Source organism: Salvia splendens, chromosome 14 (genome assembly GCF_004379255.2).
Source record: "Salvia splendens isolate huo1 chromosome 14, SspV2, whole genome shotgun sequence".
Lineage (NCBI taxonomy): Eukaryota > Viridiplantae > Streptophyta > Magnoliopsida > Lamiales > Lamiaceae > Salvia > Salvia splendens.
The window spans coordinates 25,899,697-25,921,854 of NC_056045.1; the positions used below are offsets into that span (position 1 = coordinate 25,899,697).

The following is a 22,158-nucleotide window of genomic DNA, read 5'->3' on the forward strand; positions in this document are numbered from 1 at the left end:
ATAATCCATCTCCGACCCTTTCTTTCCCTTCTCGGGATTTGTTTATATATACCTCCCTCCACAAATAGGACCTTCAATTTGTGTGTTGAATCATAAATCTCCTCATGAAGATGCATGAAGAAGCGCCGACAAGCTCCCCTTCATCCTCCCCGCCATCTTCACCGTATGCCCCCGCGCCGACAGCCTCCTCAAGTACGCCAGGCTCATATTGTCCTTCCACGACACCTCATCCACCCGCGTCGTCGAGAGCGAGGCCCGGGCCCTCGCCATGTCCATGACCATGGAGGAGGACATCATTAAGGGCACCAAGCAGTTCATGCAAAGGGTCTTCGACAAGGTCCACCTCGAGCTCGACCGGTTCGGCCTCCACGTCTACAATGCCAACGTCAAGCAGCCTGTCGTCGGCGTTCAAGGCCACGGGCACTCCTCCAATGTCGGAGAGAAGGTATAAAACTCATAATCATATTCATTTGTTCAATAACTTTCTATTTACTTATTCAAATTAACTAGGAGATTAAAGCTAATTAATAGTATATCGAAACAAAAGAAATTTAGGAAACTTGTAGAAGAAAAGGTATGACGCCAAGAGAAGATATCACATTCATAATTATATTAATCTGGTCAATAACTTTCCATTTAATTATTTAAAAAATAAATATCAAAAGAATTTAAGAAATTTAGGAAACTCTAATTTGTAGAAGGAAGGGAAATCAAAGCTAATTAGTTTCAACCATGTATGTATAAGGTTGGCCCCAAGCTCACGAGGCAGAATGCTGCCAAGTTCGACGCCGAGACCAAGAACCTCTCCATCTCCACCCAGAGGGGGAAGGAGCAGGAATTGAAGTTGGAGAGCATGAACGCACTCACAGCCACAGAGAAGCTCAAGGCGCAGGAAGCCAACTCCGCCATGTACGGAAAGCAGAAAGCTGCTTATCTCGGGCAGAAGTAGAAGGAGGCGGAGGCGGTCAAGGCTGAGTATCAAGGAAAGAAGAATGTGGAGGGCGAGCTAAGTTGGAGGGATACCTCTACTCTCAGAAGAAGGAAGCCGAGTGTTAGAAAAGGGAAGAAGATCAGAATCAAGCTGTTGGAAAGAGGGACGTCATTAATATGCCGCCCAACATTCATTTTGGGTGATGAGTCCCTAAGTCTTGTAGAGTTCCAACTCACATTTATTGATGTACTAGAACCTTCTCTTTCACCCTATAAATACTAGGGTGAATGAGCATTTGAAAGATATACAAGAAATATTTTTCTTTCTACTTCCTACTCTCAGTATGCCTTATCAACTTATCTATACCTCTCTCGATTACCATCTTTAAGATGGTATCAGAGCAGGAAACCAACAAAAAACCTCCAATGGAGGTAAACCAAATATCCACTCTCGAGCTATTGATCGAGACAATCTCAAAACTAATTGAGTTGTACAAATCCAACACACACCAAAGCCAAAACTCACCGATGGCTGAGAAGGTAGGACAAATTGTTCTTGAATCTGTCTTGAAGAAACAGAAGATAGAAGAGGAATGGGCCTTGGTCAAGAGGCAGGAGGTTGCAGCTCTCAAGGAAAAGAAGGCTGCTAACAGGAAGCTAATTTACAACAGAACCAAGGACTATGCGAAGGAATATGCTGCACAGGAAAGGCAACAACATTCTGGTAGAAAATCTGAATCCCCAATCACTACACACAATGGGACTAATTCCAACTCCTCTGCCGCGAATGCCGATCCCCAGCCGGGGAAGCTGGTTTCGGTGCCGGCAATGGCGATGGAGAAGAGCACTACTGCCGGCGGTGAGACTGCGGCGGCCGTTAAAAGGATTCAAGCGAAAAGAAACGGGGATGGGGATGCGGCGAGAAGCGCTGCTTCTCCGCGAGCGAGATCTCCGGCGAGGTTGAGAGTTCAGAACGATAATCAGAACCAGCAGCATCCGGCTGAAGCAGTGGCATCGGCGGAAGCGACGGCGGCTGAAGTTGCAGCGACGGCGGCTGAGGCGCCTCCGACGGTGGCTGAGCAGAGGAGAAGGAGAAAGAAATGTGGGGGAATAGCCCCTCAAGTTAAAGAAATGTGGGGGATGAAGAAGGGTCCGATTTGGGGGTTTTGGAAAAACCCTCCCTCCATTTTGCAAATGAGCCCCTCAAGTTTAAGAAAACTCCAAAATAAACCCCACCCCAAAAATCCCTACCAAAATTTCCCCAAGTCAATTTTGAGAGTACCAAATCCGACCCAGTTGACCAAAAAATTGCAGAAAAAACCCCCTTGTGTCCGAATTTCCAAAAATACACCCCAACATTTTGAATTTCAGCCTTCCATTACTTGTACAAACACATTCCAAGCTTTAGCGTACTCATCTTCTTCAAACATAGGTCCTAAAGACTACCAGTGGATTTTTGACTGTGGGGCAACTGATACAATGTCCTTTGATGCATCGGACTTCCTCAATATTTCTCAATCCACAAAGAAATTTGTCCAAACAGCTAGTGGGGAGTTAGCACAAGTAGAGGGGGCGGGAATTGTCACTATCTCACCAACCCTTCGCCTCTCGAACTGTCTTTATGTTCCTTCATTGTCCCACAAACTTTTGTCTGTTAGTCATGTAACAAGAGATCTCAATTGCAAATTGCTAATGCAGCCTCAGTTTTGTATGTTACAGGACATCAAGACGGGGACGATAGTTGGACGTGGCACTGAGCGACATGGATTGTACTATGTGGATGAGATAGCCCAACAGAGTACTGCGATGCTAACTCATGGACTAACTGACAGACAGATTTGGCTCTTGCATCGCCGGTTAGGACACCCATCCATAAGTTATCTTCGTCTAATCTTTCCTGAGTTAGTTTCTTCTACACATGTTTTGAATTGTGAAACTTGTGTTTTAGCAAAAAGTCACAGACATTCCTTCAAATTAAACAACACTAGAGAAAAATCACCTTTTGCTTTGGTTCACTCTGATGTGTGGGGCCCTGCTCCAGTTACTGGAGGACGAGGTTTTCGATATTTTTTGTTGTTTATTGATGATTTTTCGCGTATGACTTGGATTTATTTTTTGAAAACAAAATCAGAAGTTTTCGAGAAATTTTCTGAGTTCTATCGTCTTGTTCAAACCCAATATAACTCTAGAATTCAAATCCTTAGATCGGATAATGGGAGGGAATACGTGAACTCTAAGATGACATCTTTCTTCACTGAAAATGGCCTTGTCCACCAAACTTCATGTGCCTATACACCAGAACAAAATGGGGTAGCCGAGCGAAAAAATCGATATATCTTAGAAATCACTCGTGCCCTCCTCATTGAATCAAACATCCCAAAATCCTTCTGGCCAGAAGCCATCGCAACTTCCGTCTATCTCTTAAATCGCCTTCCCACAGGGATCCTTAACTTCAAAACTCCTCTAGAGGTCTTCTCTTCCCAAAACTCGGTACCATCGTCCCTCCATCTAGACCCCAAAATTTTTGGTTGTACCATGTTTGTCCACATACCTAAACATGACCGTGACAAATTCTCACCTTGTGCAGTCAAATGTGTCTTCTTGGGTTATGGGAAAAATCAAAAAGGGTATAGATGTTATGACCCGTCAACAGATCGCATGTATGTTACTATGAACTGTGACTTTGTTGAGAGTGAATACTTCTATAGCCAATCTAGCGGTCAGGGGGAGAGTCAGACGGATAATCCAAACAGTGACGCACTAAATTGGCTACCTCTGTGGGGAGAAACCATTCAGGGGGAGGGATACTCAAGGGGAAAACAACCAAACTACCCTACCAGACCAAAATCCAGCCGTAGAAATCGGTCTAACAGAGGAAGTTAGCAGTACCACTGGGCAGTCAAATCCACATGAACAGAACATGCCGCTTCAGGACACTGCCAAGCTATCTGACCAGTCCTTGAATCCTGAGGTAAATACTTCTGATCCCAATATCGGTACCCTACTTGAAACCACTAACAGTGACAGGGAAAACAGAAGTGATACAAATGAGCCACCAGCCGAACAAGAGAGAGAGCACGACAGATTGCCCCAAAGAAATACAAGGGGCATTCCTCCTCGAAGATATTCGCCAGACTGGAAAGGGCGGAAATCTAGATACAGTGTTGCAAATCTTACCCAGGGACACCTCACCGAAATGGCTAGGGCATTCGAAGCTGCACTTTATGAAGAAGAAGAGATTCCGCAGTCCTTCGAAGAGGCAATGGAACACAAGCACTGGAGGGAAGCCATGAAGAAGGAGATTGATGCCTTAATAAAAAATGAAACGTGGGAGAAGTGTACTCTACCTCCGGGAAAGAAACCAGTAGGATGTCGTTGGATCTTCACCATAAAAAGACGTGCAGATGGTTCAATCGAGAGATACAAGGCAAGATTAGTTGCTAAGGGATATACTCAGGTGTATGGAGTAGACTATGAAGAAACTTTCTCCCCTGTGGCCAAACTAAATACAGTAAGAACACTTCTATCTGTAGCTGCATGTAAGGAATGGCCATTATACCAGTTTGATGTTACAAATGCCTTTCTTCATGAAGAACTTGAGAAAGACAAGGAAGTCTACATGGAGGTTCCCCTAGGTTTTTGTGGTGAATTTGGAAAAGGACAGGTGTGCAGACTGAGGAAGACCCTTTATGGGTTAAAGCAATCACCCAGAGTATGGTTTGGGAGATTTTGCCAGGCAATGTTCAAACATGGCTTCAAACAAAGCCATTCAGATCACACACTATTCCTAAAGAAGAGGAACGGCAAAATGACATGTCTAATAATCTATGTTGATGACATGATCATAACAGGAGATGATGCCGAGGAAATCCAAAATCTAAAGGAGAATCTTTTCAAGGAGTTTGAAATGAAGGACTTGGGAGCTTTAAAGTACTTCCTAGGAATTGAAGTGTTGAGATCCAAGCACGGAATATTCCTAAGGCAGAAGAAGTATGTTCTTGACATGTTAGCAGAAACGGGCCTACTGGACTGCAAACCTGCTGAAACGCCAATGGTACCCAGCCATGGATTGAAGATTGTGGATGGAGCTAAGCCTACAGACCGTGAAAGATATCAACGGTTAGTAGGTAAACTTATCTATCTCTCTCATACTAGACCCGACATCACATATGCAGTTGGAGTGGTCAGTCAATTCATGCATCAGCCTCAGGAAGAGCATATGGATGCTGTCATGAGAATTGTGAGATATCTAAAGGGAACAGTCGGTTATGGGGTATTCTTAGAAAAAAATAAAGACTTGGAAATTGATGGATACACCGATGCAGATTGGGCAAGCAATCCAGTCGATAGAAAATCTACTGGAGGATATTTTACCTTTGTTGGGGGAAACCTAGTCACTTGGAGAAGCAAGAAGCAAAAAGTTGTAGCATTATCAAGTGCAGAAGCAGAATTTCGAGGGATCAGAAGTGGCCTGATGGAGATACTTTGGCTTAGGAGGTTATTAATAGAAATTGGCTTCCCACCAACACGGAAAAGTCAGCTTTTCTGTGACAATAAAGCTGCAATTAGCATTTCAGAAAATCCCGTGCAGCATGACAGGACTAAACATGTTGAGGTCGATCGTCACTTTATCAAAGAGAAACTTGAAAGCGGAATTATCGAGTTCCCATTTGTCCGATCAGAGGAACAACTGGCAGACATTCTCACCAAGGCGCTGAGTCCTACAAAATTCAAAGAATTCATTGGCAAGTTAAGTATCGGGGATACCGTTACTCAACTTGAGGGGGAGTGTTGGAAAGAGGGACGTCATTAATATGCCGCCCAACATTCATTTTGGGTGATGAGTCCCTAAGTCTTGTAGAGTTCCAACTCACATTTATTGATGTACTAGAACCTTCTCTTTCACCCTATAAATACTAGGGTGAATGAGCATTTGAAAGATATACAAGAAATATTTTTCTTTCTACTTCCTACTCTCAGTATGCCTTACCAACTTATCTATACCTCTCTCGATTACCATCTTTAAGACAAGCAAAGGAAGGAAAGCCTATAAAATCAGAATAAATTGATCGTGTACCATGTGGAGAATCCTACACAGTGTAAAAAACTCTATTTAAGTCATAAGAGAGCAGTACCAATGAATATAATACACAGTCTTCTGCAACCCATCTTCTCTACACTATTCCTTTCCCTATCCATGGCCGATACCCAAAACAAGATGATATCAGAACAGGTCGTCGATTGTGGGTCAAATATAACTGACCCAACAGTATATCTGGACTAAAATCGAAAAAAATGACTGACCCAGCAGTATATCTGGACTCAAAATTTGGGCCAGTTGTCCAACCGATCATAAAAAAGTTAAACCCCTCCAAAGTTCAACTTGAAGGGTTTAAGAGATGGTGTTGGCAATTGAAACATAAAATGAATGTAACAATGCCCCACATTGGTATACACAAATAGCTTAATCCACTATATAAGTTTCATGGGTTTCTCCTCTTATCACCAACAATTTGTTTTAGGATGAAACTCATGGATTTCTATCAACAAGCAGCTCACCCCTCTAGCTGATGCTCAAGAGACCTACATACGAGCCATTCTCGCGAGGTGCGTTCTACTCGGCCGTGAGGGATTACTTAATGATAAATATATGGGGGAGTGTTTCAAGATCTTGCAAAGAGCTGATGAAGGAAGTTGGTGGGATGTATAAGATGTGGCCTCCGTTTATTTGGAGTACTATATATCGTTTATTTCACTCTTGCTTTTCTTAATTTTTTCAGTTTAATTATGGACTAGTGTTTATATAGGAGTATAAATTTTCTTTTCCATCGTATCTTTAGTTTTTCGTGATTTAATAATTTTTGGACAAAAGATTCAAAAATATTCAATAATTCATTTGCTAAGCATGTTAAATTATGACAATATTATAAATCGATATAAGGATCAAGCTAGATAAATATCAAAACAAAAAGTTATGTTTATCATTTGGTATATAAGATGACAATTAATATAAGGATTGTGTTATTTCTCTATAAATATCAAAATTAAAAAGAGTGAACTGCCTCAAAAGTTTGTAACTTTTTGGATTGTGACACCATAGGCCTCTAATAAAAAAGAATAGCGTCAGAGGACCCCCAACGTTAAATATAATCACGAATCATGTTTTTTCGGACCAAAACACCCTCAGGCCCTAAAAGGACATTTTTGTCACTCCATTATATTGCTGACATGTGATTTCTGCCATATTTCTGTCAGCAACTTCTTATATGATTTTCTAAAAACTTCTGGTACTTCATACGTAATTAAAAATTTATCATTATTTACACTTTCTCATTTTTTTATAATATACATATTTATCATTATCTGCATTAATTAATATGAAAATAAAAAAACGAGACGCTTTCTTCCTTACACAACTCATTTTCTTGTTTTATTTGTGTTTCTATTTCCCCTAATTTTTATTTGATTTTTACCTTGATTTATAGATCAATTTTATTTATTATGAAAATATCATAATTTTGTAGTATTAATTTATAAATTTACATTTTCTTAATTTCAAATACTATTATTAATAAAAAAAAATCTCATTTTAAGGATTAAATAACTAATATCACATGCTTGAATGTTTTCAAAATATTACTCATGTTTCAATTAGTTCGGTGATATATAATGAAATAATATTTTAAGTGTCAGTATTTTCAAGAAAATAATTACTGTATCCTTTAATTATATGTGAAATATTTTTTATTCTTTGTATTATTGATTAGAATTTTATTGAAACAGTAACTTCACTTTTCTATAATTTTTTTGTTGTTTCTCAATGAATTTGCTACATAATATAACTAGTATATTGTTACCACTAACTAGAAATAAAGGAATATAAGAATTTTTTTTTTACAAATATTGACAAAACTTTAATCACATATGAAGTACCAGAACTTATTAGGAAATCGCATAAGAAGTTACCGATAGAAATGTGATAAAATTCATATGTCAGCGAATTTAGGGATTGCCAAAAATGCCCTTCAAGCTATTTGAGTATTTTCGTCTGAAAAGTGGCTAAAAAAACTTCATTCGTGATTATATTTAACATTAGAGTCTTTCAGCGTTATTTTTTTTATTAGGGGTATGTCGCGTAACAACCCAAAAAAAGTTAGGGATGAGGCAATTCACTCAATTAAAAATTACTCCATGGAGCCTCCCACTCAATAATTTTACAAGTCAAACAACAAGATAACGCTATTTAACTTTTTAATCCAATCGATAATGTTTAAACTTATATGGACCGAGTTAATGGGCTAAATTTATTTTGGTGGTATTTTTCTAGCCCAGAAAAATAAATGATAGATAAACTACAGTGGTGGAATGTTTGCAATTACGAAATTTTCGTTCCAAGCCTTAGCTAGCGCCAGTGTTGAGCCCAGTTGCCGAAACAGATGAATTTAGATACAACCTCCTATATATAAATATACGGCCACTCATAAACCCTAAATCTCAATCACACAATGAACCTCAGCAACCCCTGTTTTATTTCTCTTGAAATGCTTTGAACAGCTATCAAATTACATTTCAGCTGGATTCGTTTCCAGGTTATCCGATTTCAGCTCCGTTGTTTTGTGTAATATGTTTTGTTTGATAAATTTTTGTGCAAGTGATGATATTTAGAATCTGTCTTACTCGAATCGGAGAAAGATGATACTTTTACACGGAAATCAGAATCTCTGATGCATTTTTTTTGTTAATTGGTAGTAGGAGTAATGTTTATTGGAATGCCCTTGCGCCGATGACTGTGAAGGTGTGTCCTTGCAGTTCACTGATTCAGTCAAGTGACAGAGCCGTTGAAGCTCGGGGCAGGGATCAAGAAGGAAGCTCGGCTTTGAGCTAGAACTAGCCGAGAAGGGAGTTCGGTTTTGAGCCGAGAAGGGAGTGCGGTCTTGAGCTCGGTTTGAGCTGCCGAACTGGAACTAGCAGGGAGCTCGGTTTGAGCTGCCGAGCTGAAACTAGCCGTTGGTGTTTAGCGGTTGTAACTGTTTTTAGAAACAAATTAGTTAGTTTGTTTTTCTTCTTGACTCCCATATATACTTACAGCTCGATTGTAATCAGAGAGAGAGAGAGACGTAGAACACAGATTACGCACACAATTGGAAGAGAATTCTTGCACTAGCTAGCGTTTGCTTAGAGTGATAGATTGTGTGTGTGAAGTTCTTGTATTGAGAGTTCCATCAATAAAATTCCGGTCATCTTCTCCGTGGACGTAGGTGATTCATCACCGAACCACGTTACACCTTTGTGTGTTTTATTTTTCGATCGTGTGCGTGTGAGATCGGCGGCAACACGACCCCAACAAGTGGCGCCGTCTGTGGGAAGACTTCCACGATTTGCCGATTGATTGGTTTCTGGGTGAGTTCGTGTCTAGAGGTTCCGTTGTATAAGCTGATCTTGGCGATTGCCCACCGCTCGTTTTGAGAAATGTCTACAGCCAAGTTCGAGGTGGAAAAGTTCACCGGGAGAAACGATTTTGGGCTGTGGAGACTGAAGATGAAGGCCATCTTGATGCAGCAAGGCCTATGGGATATCTTGAAGAATGAAGGTGACGCTAAAGAAGGCAAACCTGATACTGATGACAAGGAGAAGCAAAGGCTTCAAGATATGCAGTATAAGGCTTATAGCACCCTGATCTTGAACCTCACGGACAGGGTGCTAAGGGAAGTTTCCAAGGAGGAGACGGCTGCAGGAGTATGGGGGAAACTTGAGTCATTGTATATGACCAAGTCTCTGGCGAACCGGTTACATTTGAAGCAAAGGCTTCTTGCTTTCAAGTTTTCAGATGGAAAGAGCATTTCTGAACAGCTTGAGGAGTTTGGGAAATGCGTAGATGATCTTGAGAATATCGATGAGGTCATTAAAGATGAAGATAAGGCATTGATGTTGCTCAATTCCCTGCCTAAAAGTTATGAGCACTTCAAGGATGCAGTGCTTCTTGGAAGAGAAACCAAGGTCACCTATGAAGAGATTCATTCTGCATTAAAGATGAAGGAATCTCAGAAGGCTGATAACAAACAAACTGATCCAGTAGCTGAGAGTCTGCATGTGAAAAATAATCAGAATAAAAAGGGTTCCAAGAAGAAGTTCCAGAAGAAGGAAGAAGGTGGAGTATGGAAGGAGAAGAGAAGCTGTCACTACTGTAAGAAACCGGGCCATTTAAAGAAGCATTGCTTTGCTTGGAAGAAGAAACAAGAGCGAGAAAAGGCTGGGAACATAGAGACTGCTGATCTGGCTCAGGATGTTGAAGATAATGAAGCTTTGAATATCCACTCAGGGGCCAAGATTGAGGAATGCTGGATCATGGATTCAGGTTGCTCCTTCCACATTTGCTCACACAAATCTTGATTCCAAGAATTATCAGCTTGGGAAGGATCAGTGATGCTAGGAAATGATCAAGTGTGCAATGTCAAGGGCATTGGGAACATCAGATTGAGGATGAAGGATGGGAGTATGAAGACTCTCACAGAAGTCAGATTCATTCCTCAAATCAAGAGAAATTTAATATCTCTTGGAATGCTAGAGTCAAAAGGGTGCAGATTCAACTCTGGTGATGGGATCCTCACAGTAACAAAAGGCACCAGAATTGTGATGGAGGCTCAGAGAAAGAACAGCCTATACTATTTGGTGGGTGAAACCGTGGTTGATGCTGTGAATCTTGCCCAGACAGAAGACCTGTATCTATGGCATGCCAGGCTTGGACATGTGGGTGAGAAAGGCATAAGAGAGCTGGCTAAACGAGGAGTGATGAAGTTAAGTGCATCAGACAGCCTAAAGAAATGTGAATCTTGCATTCTAGGAAAGGCAAAGAAGCTGCCATTTTCTGGTGGGAAACACACTTCATCAGCCCCTTTTGTGTATGCCCACAGTGACTTGTGGGGGCCATCCCAAACTGAATCCATAGGTGGAGGCAAGTATTTCATCTCCATCATAGATGATTACTCAAGAAAAGTGTGGATTTACATTCTAAGAGAGAAGTCCCAAGCTTTTGAAAAATTTAGAGAATGGCATGCTAGATATGAGAATGAAAAGGGCTCAGTGCTTAAATATCTAAGGACTGATAATGGCATGGAGTTTCTGTCTGCGGAGTTTGATAGTTTCTGTAAAGTGAAAGGGATAAGAAGGCATAGGACCGTGCCAAGAAATCCTCAACAGAACGGGCTGGCAGAAAGAATGAATAGGACATTGCTAGAAAGGGTGAGGTGCATGCTATTCTACTCTGGAATGCCAAAGAGATTCTGGGCAGAGGCTGTCTCTACTGCAGCTAATCTGATCAATAAGTGTCCATCATCTGCTATATCCAATGAGACCCCAGATCAAAGATGGTATGGAAGCCTAGGTGACTACTCAGCCTTGAAGGTGTTTGGGTGTGCTGCTTATGCACACATTAAGCAGAGTAAATTGGAGCCAAGGGCAAAGAAATGTGTGTTGTTGGGATACCAAGATGGGGTGAAAGGATACAGATTGTGGAATTTGGATAGAGAAGGCAGAAATATCATTGTGAGCAGAGATGTGACATTCAATGAAGAGGAGATGCCATTTAAAGATGATGGGAAGCCCTCTGGTGGTGGCAGTAGCTCTGATATGCAAAACCTTGAGTTTGGTGGAGAATCTGCTGGAACAGACACTGATGAGGATGTTGTGATCACAGAAAATCAAGAAGAAGGTGGAGCAACTAGTTCTCAACATACTCAGAACACAGGTGAGCAGGAGTCACCAGTGCAGCAAGCTGCTGCAGCTCAAGGGGCCAGAAGAAATCCAAGAAGAAATGCAGGCCTACCTAGCAGATTCTCAGATTATGACATGAGCTTCTTTGCTCTATGTGTAGCAGAAGTACTCATGTTTTCAGAACCCTCAACCTATGAAGAAGCCATGAGTTGCAAGGAAAGTCAGAAATGGATCAAGGCCATGGAAGAAGAAATAGAGTCCTTGCTGAGAAATGGGACTTGGATTTTGGTGACTGATCCAGGGACTCAGAAGCTGATCAGTTGCAAATGGCTGTTTAAGAAGAAAGTAGAGGTGAGGGAAGTTGAAAGTATACGGTTTAAGGCAAGGCTGGTTGCTAGAGGATTCACACAAGTAGAGGGTATTGACTACACAGAGGTGTTCTCTCCAGTGGTGAAGCACACTTCTATTCGGATCTTATTGGCCATGACTGCTCATTTCAACTGGGAGCTGCATCAACTTGATGTGAAGACAGCATTTTTGCATGGAGATCTAGAGGAGACGATCTATATGATGCAGCCTAAGGGTTTTGAGAAGCCGGGAGAAGAAAAGAAAGTTTGCCTGTTAAAGAAAAGCCTATATGGGCTCAAGCAAAGCAGCCGGCAGTGGAACAAGAAGTTTCATGAGCAGATGGAATTGATGGCATTTGAGAGATCCAGTTTTGATAGCTGCGTGTATGTCAAGAGAAGTGGAAATCTAATACTGGCCTATCTACTGCTGTATGTGGATGATATTCTGCTGGCAGGATCAAGCAAGAGTGAGCTGCTGTCTGTGAAGGATGAGTTGAAGCAGAGATTTGATATGAAAGATCTTGGGGAAGCCAAGAGAATCTTGGGTATGGATATTGTCAGGAACAGAAAAAAGAAAGAACTGAAATTGGTTCAGGCTGATTATATCAGAAAGGTGGTAGAAAAATACCAGGTAAAGAGTGAAAAGTCAGTATCCACTCCATTGGCTAGCTGCTTCAAACTCAGTAAATAACAGATGCCAAAGACAGCTGAAGATAGAGAAGAGATGAGCAGGATACCCTATGCAAATATAGTGGGAAGTGTGATGTACTTGATGATATGTACAAGGCCGGATGTGGCTCATGCCATAAGCGTTGCAAGCAGATATATGGCTGATCCAGGTAGGGATCACTGGGCAGCACTAAAGTGGATTCTGAAATACCTGAAAGGGTCTGTCATGGTTGGCTTGAAGTTTGGTGGTGGAGTTTGGTCTGAGGAGAGGGAAGTCCTAGAAGGATTCTGTGACTCGGATTATGCGGCTAACTTAGACAACAGAAAGTCTCAGAGTGGTTACATCTTCACACTATATGGCACAGCAATTAGCTGGAAATCAAATTTGCAGTCTGTGGTTGCACTGTCCACAACCGAAGCTGAGTATATTTCTCTGACTGAGGCTGCAAAGGAAGGGAAATGGTTGCAAGGAATCTTGGAAGATTTAGGAATGAAGCTGGGAGCAGTGAAGATTAACTGTGACAGCAACTCGGCTATATGTTTAGCAAAACATCAAATGTTCCATGAGAGGTCCAAGCACATTGATGTGAGGAGGAACTTCATTAGAGATGAAATTCAGGATGGAAGGATTGATGTGGTAAAGGTTCCTACTGAAGAAAATGCATCAGATATGTTGACAAAATCTCTACCGGCTTCAAAGTTCAAGCATTGTTTGAAGTTGGTTGAGGTTGTGGAGTGCTGAGGTATGAAACAGGTTTTGAGAAGGGAATTTAGATGTTGATGGAGACTTGCAAGGACAAGGTGGAGATTTGTGAAGGTGTGTCCTTGCAGTTCACTGATTCAGTCAAGTGACAGAGCCGTTGAAGCTCGGGGCAGGGATCAAGAAGGAAGCTCGGCTTTGAGCTAGAACTAGCCGAGAAGGGAGTTCGGTTTTGAGCCGAGAAGGGAGTGCGGTCTTGAGCTCGGTTTGAGCTGCCGAACTGGAACTAGCAGGGAGCTCGGTTTGAGCTGCCGAGCTGAAACTAGCCGTTGGTGTTTAGCGGTTGTAACTGTTTTTAGAAACAAATTAGTTAGTTTGTTTTTCTTCTTGACTCCCATATATACTTACAGCTCGATTGTAATCAGAGAGAGAGAGAGACGTAGAACACAGATTACGCACACAATTGGAAGAGAATTCTTGCACTAGCTAGCGTTTGCTTAGAGTGATAGATTGTGTGTGTGAAGTTCTTGTATTGAGAGTTCCATCAATAAAATTCCGGTCATCTTCTCCGTGGACGTAGGTGATTCATCACCGAACCACGTTACACCTTTGTGTGTTTTATTTTTCGATCGTGTGCGTGTGAGATCGGCGGCAACACGACCCCAACAATGACGGTGTTAAATATACTTTGAGTGAATTCTTCAATATGAAAAAACGTGTACAACTGAGGCTTCGGGGCATTAAGATATTTAGTTTTGAATCAGAAATTATGATCCAATGTTTTCGGATTATGTTGTTTTATAATTATGACGTATGAGGCAAGTGATGATACAAAAGACAGGGACATCAGAACTCCTTCTGGAGAAAAGATGACTTAGTCTAATGGCAATCTCTCTGATGCTCAAAATCTTAATATCTTAGTTTTGTTGTGAATGTGTTAGTCTATAATGTTCTAGTTATTTTGTTGGCTTATCATTTACAACCCAATTTTGTATTATCTTTTGAGACTATAAAGTGATTTAGGTTGCTAATTTGTTTTCCATATTGACAAGTGTTTAACCTGAAGTACTAAAATTTGCTATATTTTATTGATTGTTTCAAAGTTCCATGTACTATTCTTGAATGAATTGTTGTATGCAAGTGACGATGAACAGACAGGGACATCAGCATTCTTTGGATATGACGATTTGTTGTTGGGAATCTCTCTGATGCATATACATACCATGTTTTATTCCCTTAGAACTTGTTGGTTTTTCCAAATTCCTCTTATCTTTTGTTTGTGTTAGCCAGTGATGCATATCTTTGTATATCATTGAATTTTTGAACTTTGATTGTTTTCAGTTATTCTGATTTCAGCTCCATTTCTTAGGGTGGTTTTATGCAACAGGTTTTGTTTGGCATTTTTGTGTAAGTATTTTTTTGAATTTGTAATTCTTCATGGAATGCCCTTGTCCAATGATGGTGTTAAATATACTTTGAGTGAATTCGAATTCTTCGCGTAATTTGAGTGAATTCGAATTCTTCACGGATATACTTTGAGTGAATTCGAATTCTTCAAGGATCACCTACTCCACAATTCCTACTCCACTCCTATTCTACACTCACAACAAAATAAAATTGACCCACTATTACTTATTAAAATTGTTCATGGGTATAATATTATTTTATTTTGTTCATGGTTATAATATTATTTTATTTTGTTGTGAGTAGGTGGAGTAGGAGTGGAGTAGGTGATAGTGATCCACTCCAGAATTCCTCATCATGTAAAAACTTATACAACTGAGGCTTGAGGCATTAAGATTTTTAATTTAAAGATACATTGTTTCTATATTATGTTGTTTTATCTATGTTTGAAGCAAGTGATGATACAAAAGACAGGGACATCAGAACTCCTTTTGGAGAAAAGATGACTAAGTCTAATGGGAATCTCTCTGATGCTAAAAAATTCTTAAGTTTTGCATCTTTTTTTTGTTTGGCATAGAATTTAAAACCCAACTTTCTATCATCTTTTGAAATTAGATGGTGATTTATTTGGATATTTTGTTGTCCATATTGAAAACCGTGTAACACTAGTTGCCAACATTTGCTATTATTACTTGGTTGTTGCAAGATAGATTTATCAGTTGCCATTAAAACTTGTTATGTTTTACTTGAGTGATTGTTGTATGCAAGTGATGATTAAAAGACAGGGACATCAGCATTCTATTAGGATATGATGGTTTGTCGATCGGAATCTCTCTGTTGCATACATATTTCATGTTTTATTCCATAAGAACTTGTTTGTTTTCCTGAATTCTCTTGTATGTGTTGGCCAGTGATGCAAAACATTGTATATTATTGAGTTTTTGAACTTTGATTGTCTCTATGAATCATCGTAGCTGAGGCCTTATTTTCTTTTCTATTTACGATGAACAAATTCACTTTTCTATCTTCAGTTATCTCTTTGCCAATGATGCATTTATTAAGCATATTACCAGAATGAGGATGTTGATATCTTCGATTGTCACTACCTCTGAGGCAAAGCATTGTGTTTGTGTTTTTAGTGCATTTCTTATCCTTTTTATGGATTATTATAAATTTTACTATTTCCTAATTGATTATTCTGTTTTTTGTTTATCCTCAACTTCAGTGAAACATGCTTAGTTGATTGTTCACTCATGAAATTTTAATTCATAGGACCATGTTTTATTAATGTGAATTTTCCTCTGCTGCAATGGAGACTCTTTGTAAACAAGCTGTTGTTTGTTGACTGGTCACTTGAAATTTACTATGGAAAGTGGAAACTAAATGTTCTATATATATTCATACCATTCCAAACAATTCACTGTGGAAATTAAATATTCCCAATCTTAATAATTTTAAGTAGAGTCTACTACAAAAGCTGTACCTAGAAAAAGAGTTTGCACCTTTTTGCTACATAATGTAAATAAAATCCATAAATTAGTTGTCTTGATTTTACCTAGAAAAAGAGTTTGCACCTTTATATACCCTTAATGGTTTTAGGGGTAAAATAGTATAAGTTGCATCTAAAATGTGATTATCAGTCTTTTAGGTGCTTAAATGTGATTTCCTTACATTTGATAATAAAAATATTTTAACCCTGTTTTTAGTATACCATTTTTGTAATCCAGTCTTTAAATAATACCTGATAAATGGAAAATGACTTTGCTCATGCATGATATGCTTTAAATAAATCCAACTTGTAACATAAAATCTGCAAAAATAACGAAACGATGAGTTGTGTGATTCCGAGTGAATGCATTTGATAATATAGATGCACATGAAATATTTTGAACAATTGAAATGAACTTATATTGATAAAGAAAAGAAGGGGACAAACCCTAACTGAAAAGGAACAAAATCCTAATTCTCATGGCATTTCTTGTAACAAATTAATTGATCCTTTGAAACCTTTGTTCAATTGTTTAAGAAGTATTTATAGAGAATGAAGAAGAATCTTAATCTTGATTGACAAATTAAATTAAATCTACTAAATATTCAAATATGAATTAAACCTACTACTAAAAATAATTGAGTTTGAAACATAAACATTTCCAACCTTTTCGTTTTAAATCTACATTTAAAAGAAAAAAATGAGAAGAAAAAGATTTAGAATATAAATAAGAAAAGAAAACTAGAAATTCAGGGAAATAAAGTTTTAATTTACATATTCACATCAGTTAAAACACAATTCTTTTATTTTCTAAATCATATCGATCCTACTTGACTGAAATAGAAAATGTCACAGTACTAGAATAATAGTACACAAAATCGATTATAAAACGTGCGAGAAATGTGCCAGCTATTATTCTATCACCAAAACAATTAATGCAGTTAAAATTTGACGTAGAATTTGATGTAAAAATAGATCATGTTTAGAAGTACAAAAAACATTTTTAAACCAATAATTGAGATATCCTCGTCAGCGCCACGATATCCACCAAATTATATTCACGTTTCAAATCAATGGTGGGACACTTCGCCATTTCCGACCCAACATATTTATTGCACCGAATTTGAGTTCACTTTCAAACCTCTTTTTGTTATCTTATCACTAAAAATCAAATAGAATTATATATACTACCATCTTATAAGGTTTTAATTTGATCTACTTCAATTTGATCATTTAAATTCTCCCAAACAAAAATTGCATTCAAGGATCAATTTGGTTTGGCATTTCATTTCACTGTGTGATTAACAGAAGAGAGTGAAATCGGTTGCAACTTGCAAATATTGTTGTAATTACAACGGGGAAATAAATTAAAAGAACAGAGAAAGATTTATTGATTTATTAAGAATGGAAAGGACTCCATTATCAATAATTATTTACATTTGTAAACAAAAAGAAAAAGGGAAAAAATGAAATAAAGAATACATGAATTACCAATTCCAGAACTAATGGCCTTACTCTCTAAAGTCTAAACCAAATTGTCATCTTAAGCTAAAGACACCACCTTCTTCCACTTCACAACCCATGGATGAATTTCCCTCCACATTTCTTGAAATCAGACCACGAGATGCCAATGCAGACAGCTCCGATTCATCCAGCCCCTTTGCCAACCCGAGCCGGCGAGAGCTAGTGCCATGTTTGGCCAATGCATCCTTGAATTTCTTGATCTGAAACATTTGTTATAGAACATGAATAATCCTAACAACACAGATTTATGCAGATGACAAAACACAAGGTCTATTAATTAGACTATTACCGTTGCATTAGTGCAGCTGAAGCTGCAAGCTCTCCCCTCTTCACCTCTGTACAATCTAAAGAAGGGAAGCACTCGGATGTTGAGGGCATCACACATCTCTTTGTGATTTTCATAGTTGATTTGGAGGAAAAGGGCATTGGGGTTCACTTCAGCAAGCTGGCATATCTGTTCAAGCATCAAGATTAGGCCTCGTTATCAATCATTTTCTTGAAAATGATCACAAAAAGATTGTACCTTTGGATGCAAAGTTCTGCAACCTCCACAGCCAGGGGAGTAGAAATCCAACACAACCAATCTCTCACCAGCATTCAGCAATGAATCCACTAGTTCTTGAGCTGATTGAATCTCTATCATGTTTTGATGAAGGAATTTCTCCCACCATCTCAATGATTTATGTGCCTAAATCATTACTAACAACCATCAAAATGGATAAATTGCACAAAGCTTAATGCCAATACACATAAATGAGATATAAACTTACATTGGGAGGGTCTGATTTGGGGGATTCAATGACAAACTTGGTAGCAGGTTTTTGATCTAACAAATGAAGGGTTTTGCCTAAACATTCACTGGGATTTGAATGAAGGGTCTGGATTGAAGAACAAACCCTTAAAGACCCTTTTGCTCTGTTCTTGAAAGAAAGACCATCTGACACATAAACAGAGCTTCCAGCCTTCAAACAACAAGACATATCTCCAAGATTTCAACTTTTTCAACCTAATCGCATCAGAAACCAAACAAAACCAACAAACGAGCAAAAAACAAGAAAGCCCACCAAAATGAAAAATCAAGAGAAGGGTGCTAGGAAACAAGGGGAAGAAATTAGGGTTCTTTGGTTGAGATGTGCTTGTGGCTTTGTCTGGAGATTTAAAGAGTAAAAGGTAAAGCGGAAGGGAGGAGTGGGTGGGGTCAAGAGTTTTGAACTTATCCATATTATTTCTGCAATTGGCGATTCTTGGTTCATTTTAGGAAATTAACTATTCCTATAACTGAGGTATGGATAAGGGGAAATGCAAATTAATGATAGCATAAATGGTTAATAAATTGGGATAAATTAGGTACTGCTGAGATTCCGGTGGCTTGTTTGTAGGATTCTCTTCAGCTCCACGTCTTCAAATCTTTCTTTGACTTCATTTTCTATTTTAAATAACCATTTATCTGTAATAAATATTTATTAGAGGCCATAAATTCTTTACTAAATATTCATATTAATTACTCCAATATTTAAATAAAATTTGGCGTAACAATTGAGATCGCAAAGATCGAGATTAGTGTCGTTTAATCTTATTTATTAAGATTATAATCTGTCAACGACATCTATTAATTAGTGTAATTAAATAGATTGATGAAAATGGGGAATAGAAGTGAAACATAAGTCATGGTTTTGATGACTCGATAAATGGCCTCATAAAATATATCCTATTTCGGATTTGGTGATTCCGATTATAAATTTTATCCATAGATAAATCTTTTTGGAGGTACATTGATGAGACTCGTTTTATGCATGTGCTCCGTGGCAAAACTGCACTCAAATCCATGAACTAACGTCTATTTTTGAGCCAGGTGTGTGTGAAATCCGCCATTTTCAGAAGAAAGAACGAATCAGTTAGGCGCGAAAGCACGAAGCAAGAAACGAAGGCAAAAACTGCGGCATTGAGTGGATCAAGTCAGAAATCAAACGGAGCCAGCAGGAGTTCCACATGAAGATAGAGTGAGAGACCCCACTACAAAATGTGAAGGGCAGTAATGACATTTCAAAGAGGACGGTACTCTAGGGATCAGAGCTCTACGCCTCTTTATATAAGGAAAGCCCAACACAAGAAAGAGGAGGTCCCAACAAGTAGTGAGGGGGGGGGGGGGTCTCACATTCATTCGAAGTTAGAATATCTTTTGGAATTCAGCTCCCTTCTGGGCTGAACTTGAAGCTCTTTACTTCATGTTCCTTGTTTTCCCTGCACACACACTTGGTTTTAGTTAGTCTAGTTTAGTTGTCACTTGATGATAGTTTTCGTCACTGTTATCTTTCTGTTCTTGCTATTCCACTCTGAGAAGGGGTGATGAAACAATTTCCTACTTTTGTAGTTCACTTTTGGATGTTATCGACTGTTGTTGTTTTTGATGTAGTAGATTTGAAGTTATAATTTCATTTCCAGCTGATGTGTTCTGTTTAATGCATGATACTTCTGACATGCTTCCGATTTCTATTTCCCGATGCATATCCTATCTCGAATGTTTTGTTTCATGTTGATTTGATCAGATCTGATGTTTTACGTCTGAGTTGCCTTGAGATGACTAGATCTAGTAGCCACTATTATATTTCTGCATGAGTATGTGTTAGTTTCTTGTTTACATAGTTGCAGTTTAGGTCTTAGGAGTGGATTCAAGTCTATGAGTTGTTTTGATGTTTCGTCCACCGTAGCTTTTCAGATTTGTTCTTTGTTCTGTTTTTCATGTTGATTCTGTGAAGAAGATGAAGTTGTTAAAAAGTTTTTACTTTATCGCACACTTTGTAGGGGACTGACAATCCCCCGTTTATCAAGTAAACTAGTTAAGCTTTTGCGAGTTGATCATTTTAGTTTTAATTTCTCAAGTCCAGTAGTTTAACTTAACCCACCCCTAGAAAACGTGGCAGCAGCCATCCCCATTTCGTGTCTCGCAAGCAAACGTCAAACTCATCATCTCTGTGGAATCGATCCTTACTTCCATATACTAGTTAATAGTATTGTGGGTTAAGGTTTTGAAAACACGCTTCTGCACTATTCTTTTTATCTCACTTGAGTAGGAGTAGGTCGAGTTGATCAGGCCAGATCTTTACTGGATCACTACCCTGTCCTCACAGGTAGAGGGGCACGCAATTAGTTAGCCGGATCAGTTCGACAACCCAACTTGAGCAAGCCACAACGACAATAGAGAGAATCAGAAAAAGGGTAGACAGCAAGCGAGCACTTCATTCATTAAATTGGATTGACGAAAAATTTCCTACATATTTTTATTATATTTATAACAAATTCTTATTGTCGACATTAGTAATCACACAAAAGACACAGAGGCAAGCCAGCTCGTGGGCTTTTCATCTAGTCCGAGCCGGCCATCCTGTCACACTCCTTGCAACGCGTCCCTCTGCCATCTCGTCCACTGAACTCAACATCCTCTTTCATTGTTATGCCTTATATTTAAGCAACTAAATACATTGGATATATTCATTTGAAAGCACTAATATTTATCCACCTCTTATATAGTTAAGTGTAACATTTAAAATATTTAGCATTCATATTATATATACCCCAAGCATTTGGATGAGGTGCTGGTGCATTGGATATATTCATTTGAAAGCACTAATATTTATCCACCTCTTATATAGTTAAGTGTAACATTTAAAATATTTAGCATTCATATTATATATACCCCAAGCATTTGGATGGGGTGCTGGTGCATGCATATGATGATCCAATTCCAAACTGTCAAGTTACACCAAACTACACTCTGACAACATTATATTTATAGATATAGTATAGCTGATATAAAAAAATACTTCTACTAATAAAATTCATAAACAATTGTGCCAACTGGAAGCCAAAATCTGTGGGCTATAAACAAAGTGATTTTGTTACAATCTCTCACATGTGATCCGATTTAAACCAATTAATATGCTCTTTTCACTGCCAAATCACATCCAATTATTTTTGTAATTTGAAAAAACTAAAAGATCATGTTGTAATTAAAACAATTGGAAAATATAATGGAAAATTCGTCGACATATAATTGTGTAAAAAACTCAGCCATTGAATTTTCACCCATGACCATGAGTAAATGAAATTCAGCATGATTTAGTGAAAACATTATGAGTTGGATATTTTGGATTTTATGGTAGGTTGGGACCACATTGTATTCGTAGGTTGGGAAAACATCTAATATATGAACACATTTTCCTTCCCATCATATCCATAAACCACGGTTTCTGTGCTTGTCGTTTCACTCTACGCCAACTGATTTTCTCACAACCTCAAAATAAATGGAGCAGTAAATTAAAATCCAAGAATTAAGATAATGGTATGAATGGTAAAAGGACAAACCACTTCCTCTTGAATTTGTAAGC

General features: G+C 38.7%; 1 protein-coding gene, 3 non-coding genes and 2 pseudogenes across 4 annotated transcripts; 5 read left to right on the forward strand and 1 right to left on the reverse strand.

Annotated features, from left to right (window-relative positions):
* The window catches only part of LOC121764417, a 30,744-nt pseudogene extending 29,795 nt beyond the window's left edge, over positions 1-949 (forward strand).
* Positions 950-14,171: 13,222 nt separating this feature from the next.
* Positions 14,172-14,260, forward strand: LOC121766241. The gene has a single exon (XR_006042967.1). It is a non-coding gene; the product is annotated as a small nucleolar RNA R44/J54/Z268 family (small nucleolar RNA).
* Positions 14,261-14,489: 229 nt separating this feature from the next.
* On the forward strand, positions 14,490-14,571 carry LOC121766242 (annotated as a pseudogene).
* A 637-nt stretch (positions 14,572-15,208) lies between these two features.
* Positions 15,209-15,297, forward strand: LOC121766239. The gene has a single exon (XR_006042966.1). It is a non-coding gene; the product is annotated as a small nucleolar RNA R44/J54/Z268 family (small nucleolar RNA).
* Positions 15,298-15,520: 223 nt separating this feature from the next.
* On the forward strand, positions 15,521-15,604 carry LOC121766243. The gene has a single exon (XR_006042968.1). It is a non-coding gene; the product is annotated as a small nucleolar RNA R44/J54/Z268 family (small nucleolar RNA).
* A 2,012-nt stretch (positions 15,605-17,616) lies between these two features.
* On the reverse strand, positions 17,617-18,983 carry LOC121765601 (thioredoxin-like 1-2, chloroplastic). The gene is made up of 4 exons (XM_042161805.1): positions 18,544-18,983; positions 18,297-18,461; positions 18,063-18,227; positions 17,617-17,973 (listed from the first exon to the last, which is right to left on the reverse strand). Exons 1-4 carry the CDS (start codon positions 18,751-18,753, stop codon positions 17,788-17,790), a joined length of 726 nt encoding a protein of 241 aa, XP_042017739.1. The 5' UTR covers positions 18,754-18,983; the 3' UTR covers positions 17,617-17,787.
* Between the last annotated feature and the right edge of the window lie 3,175 nt (positions 18,984-22,158).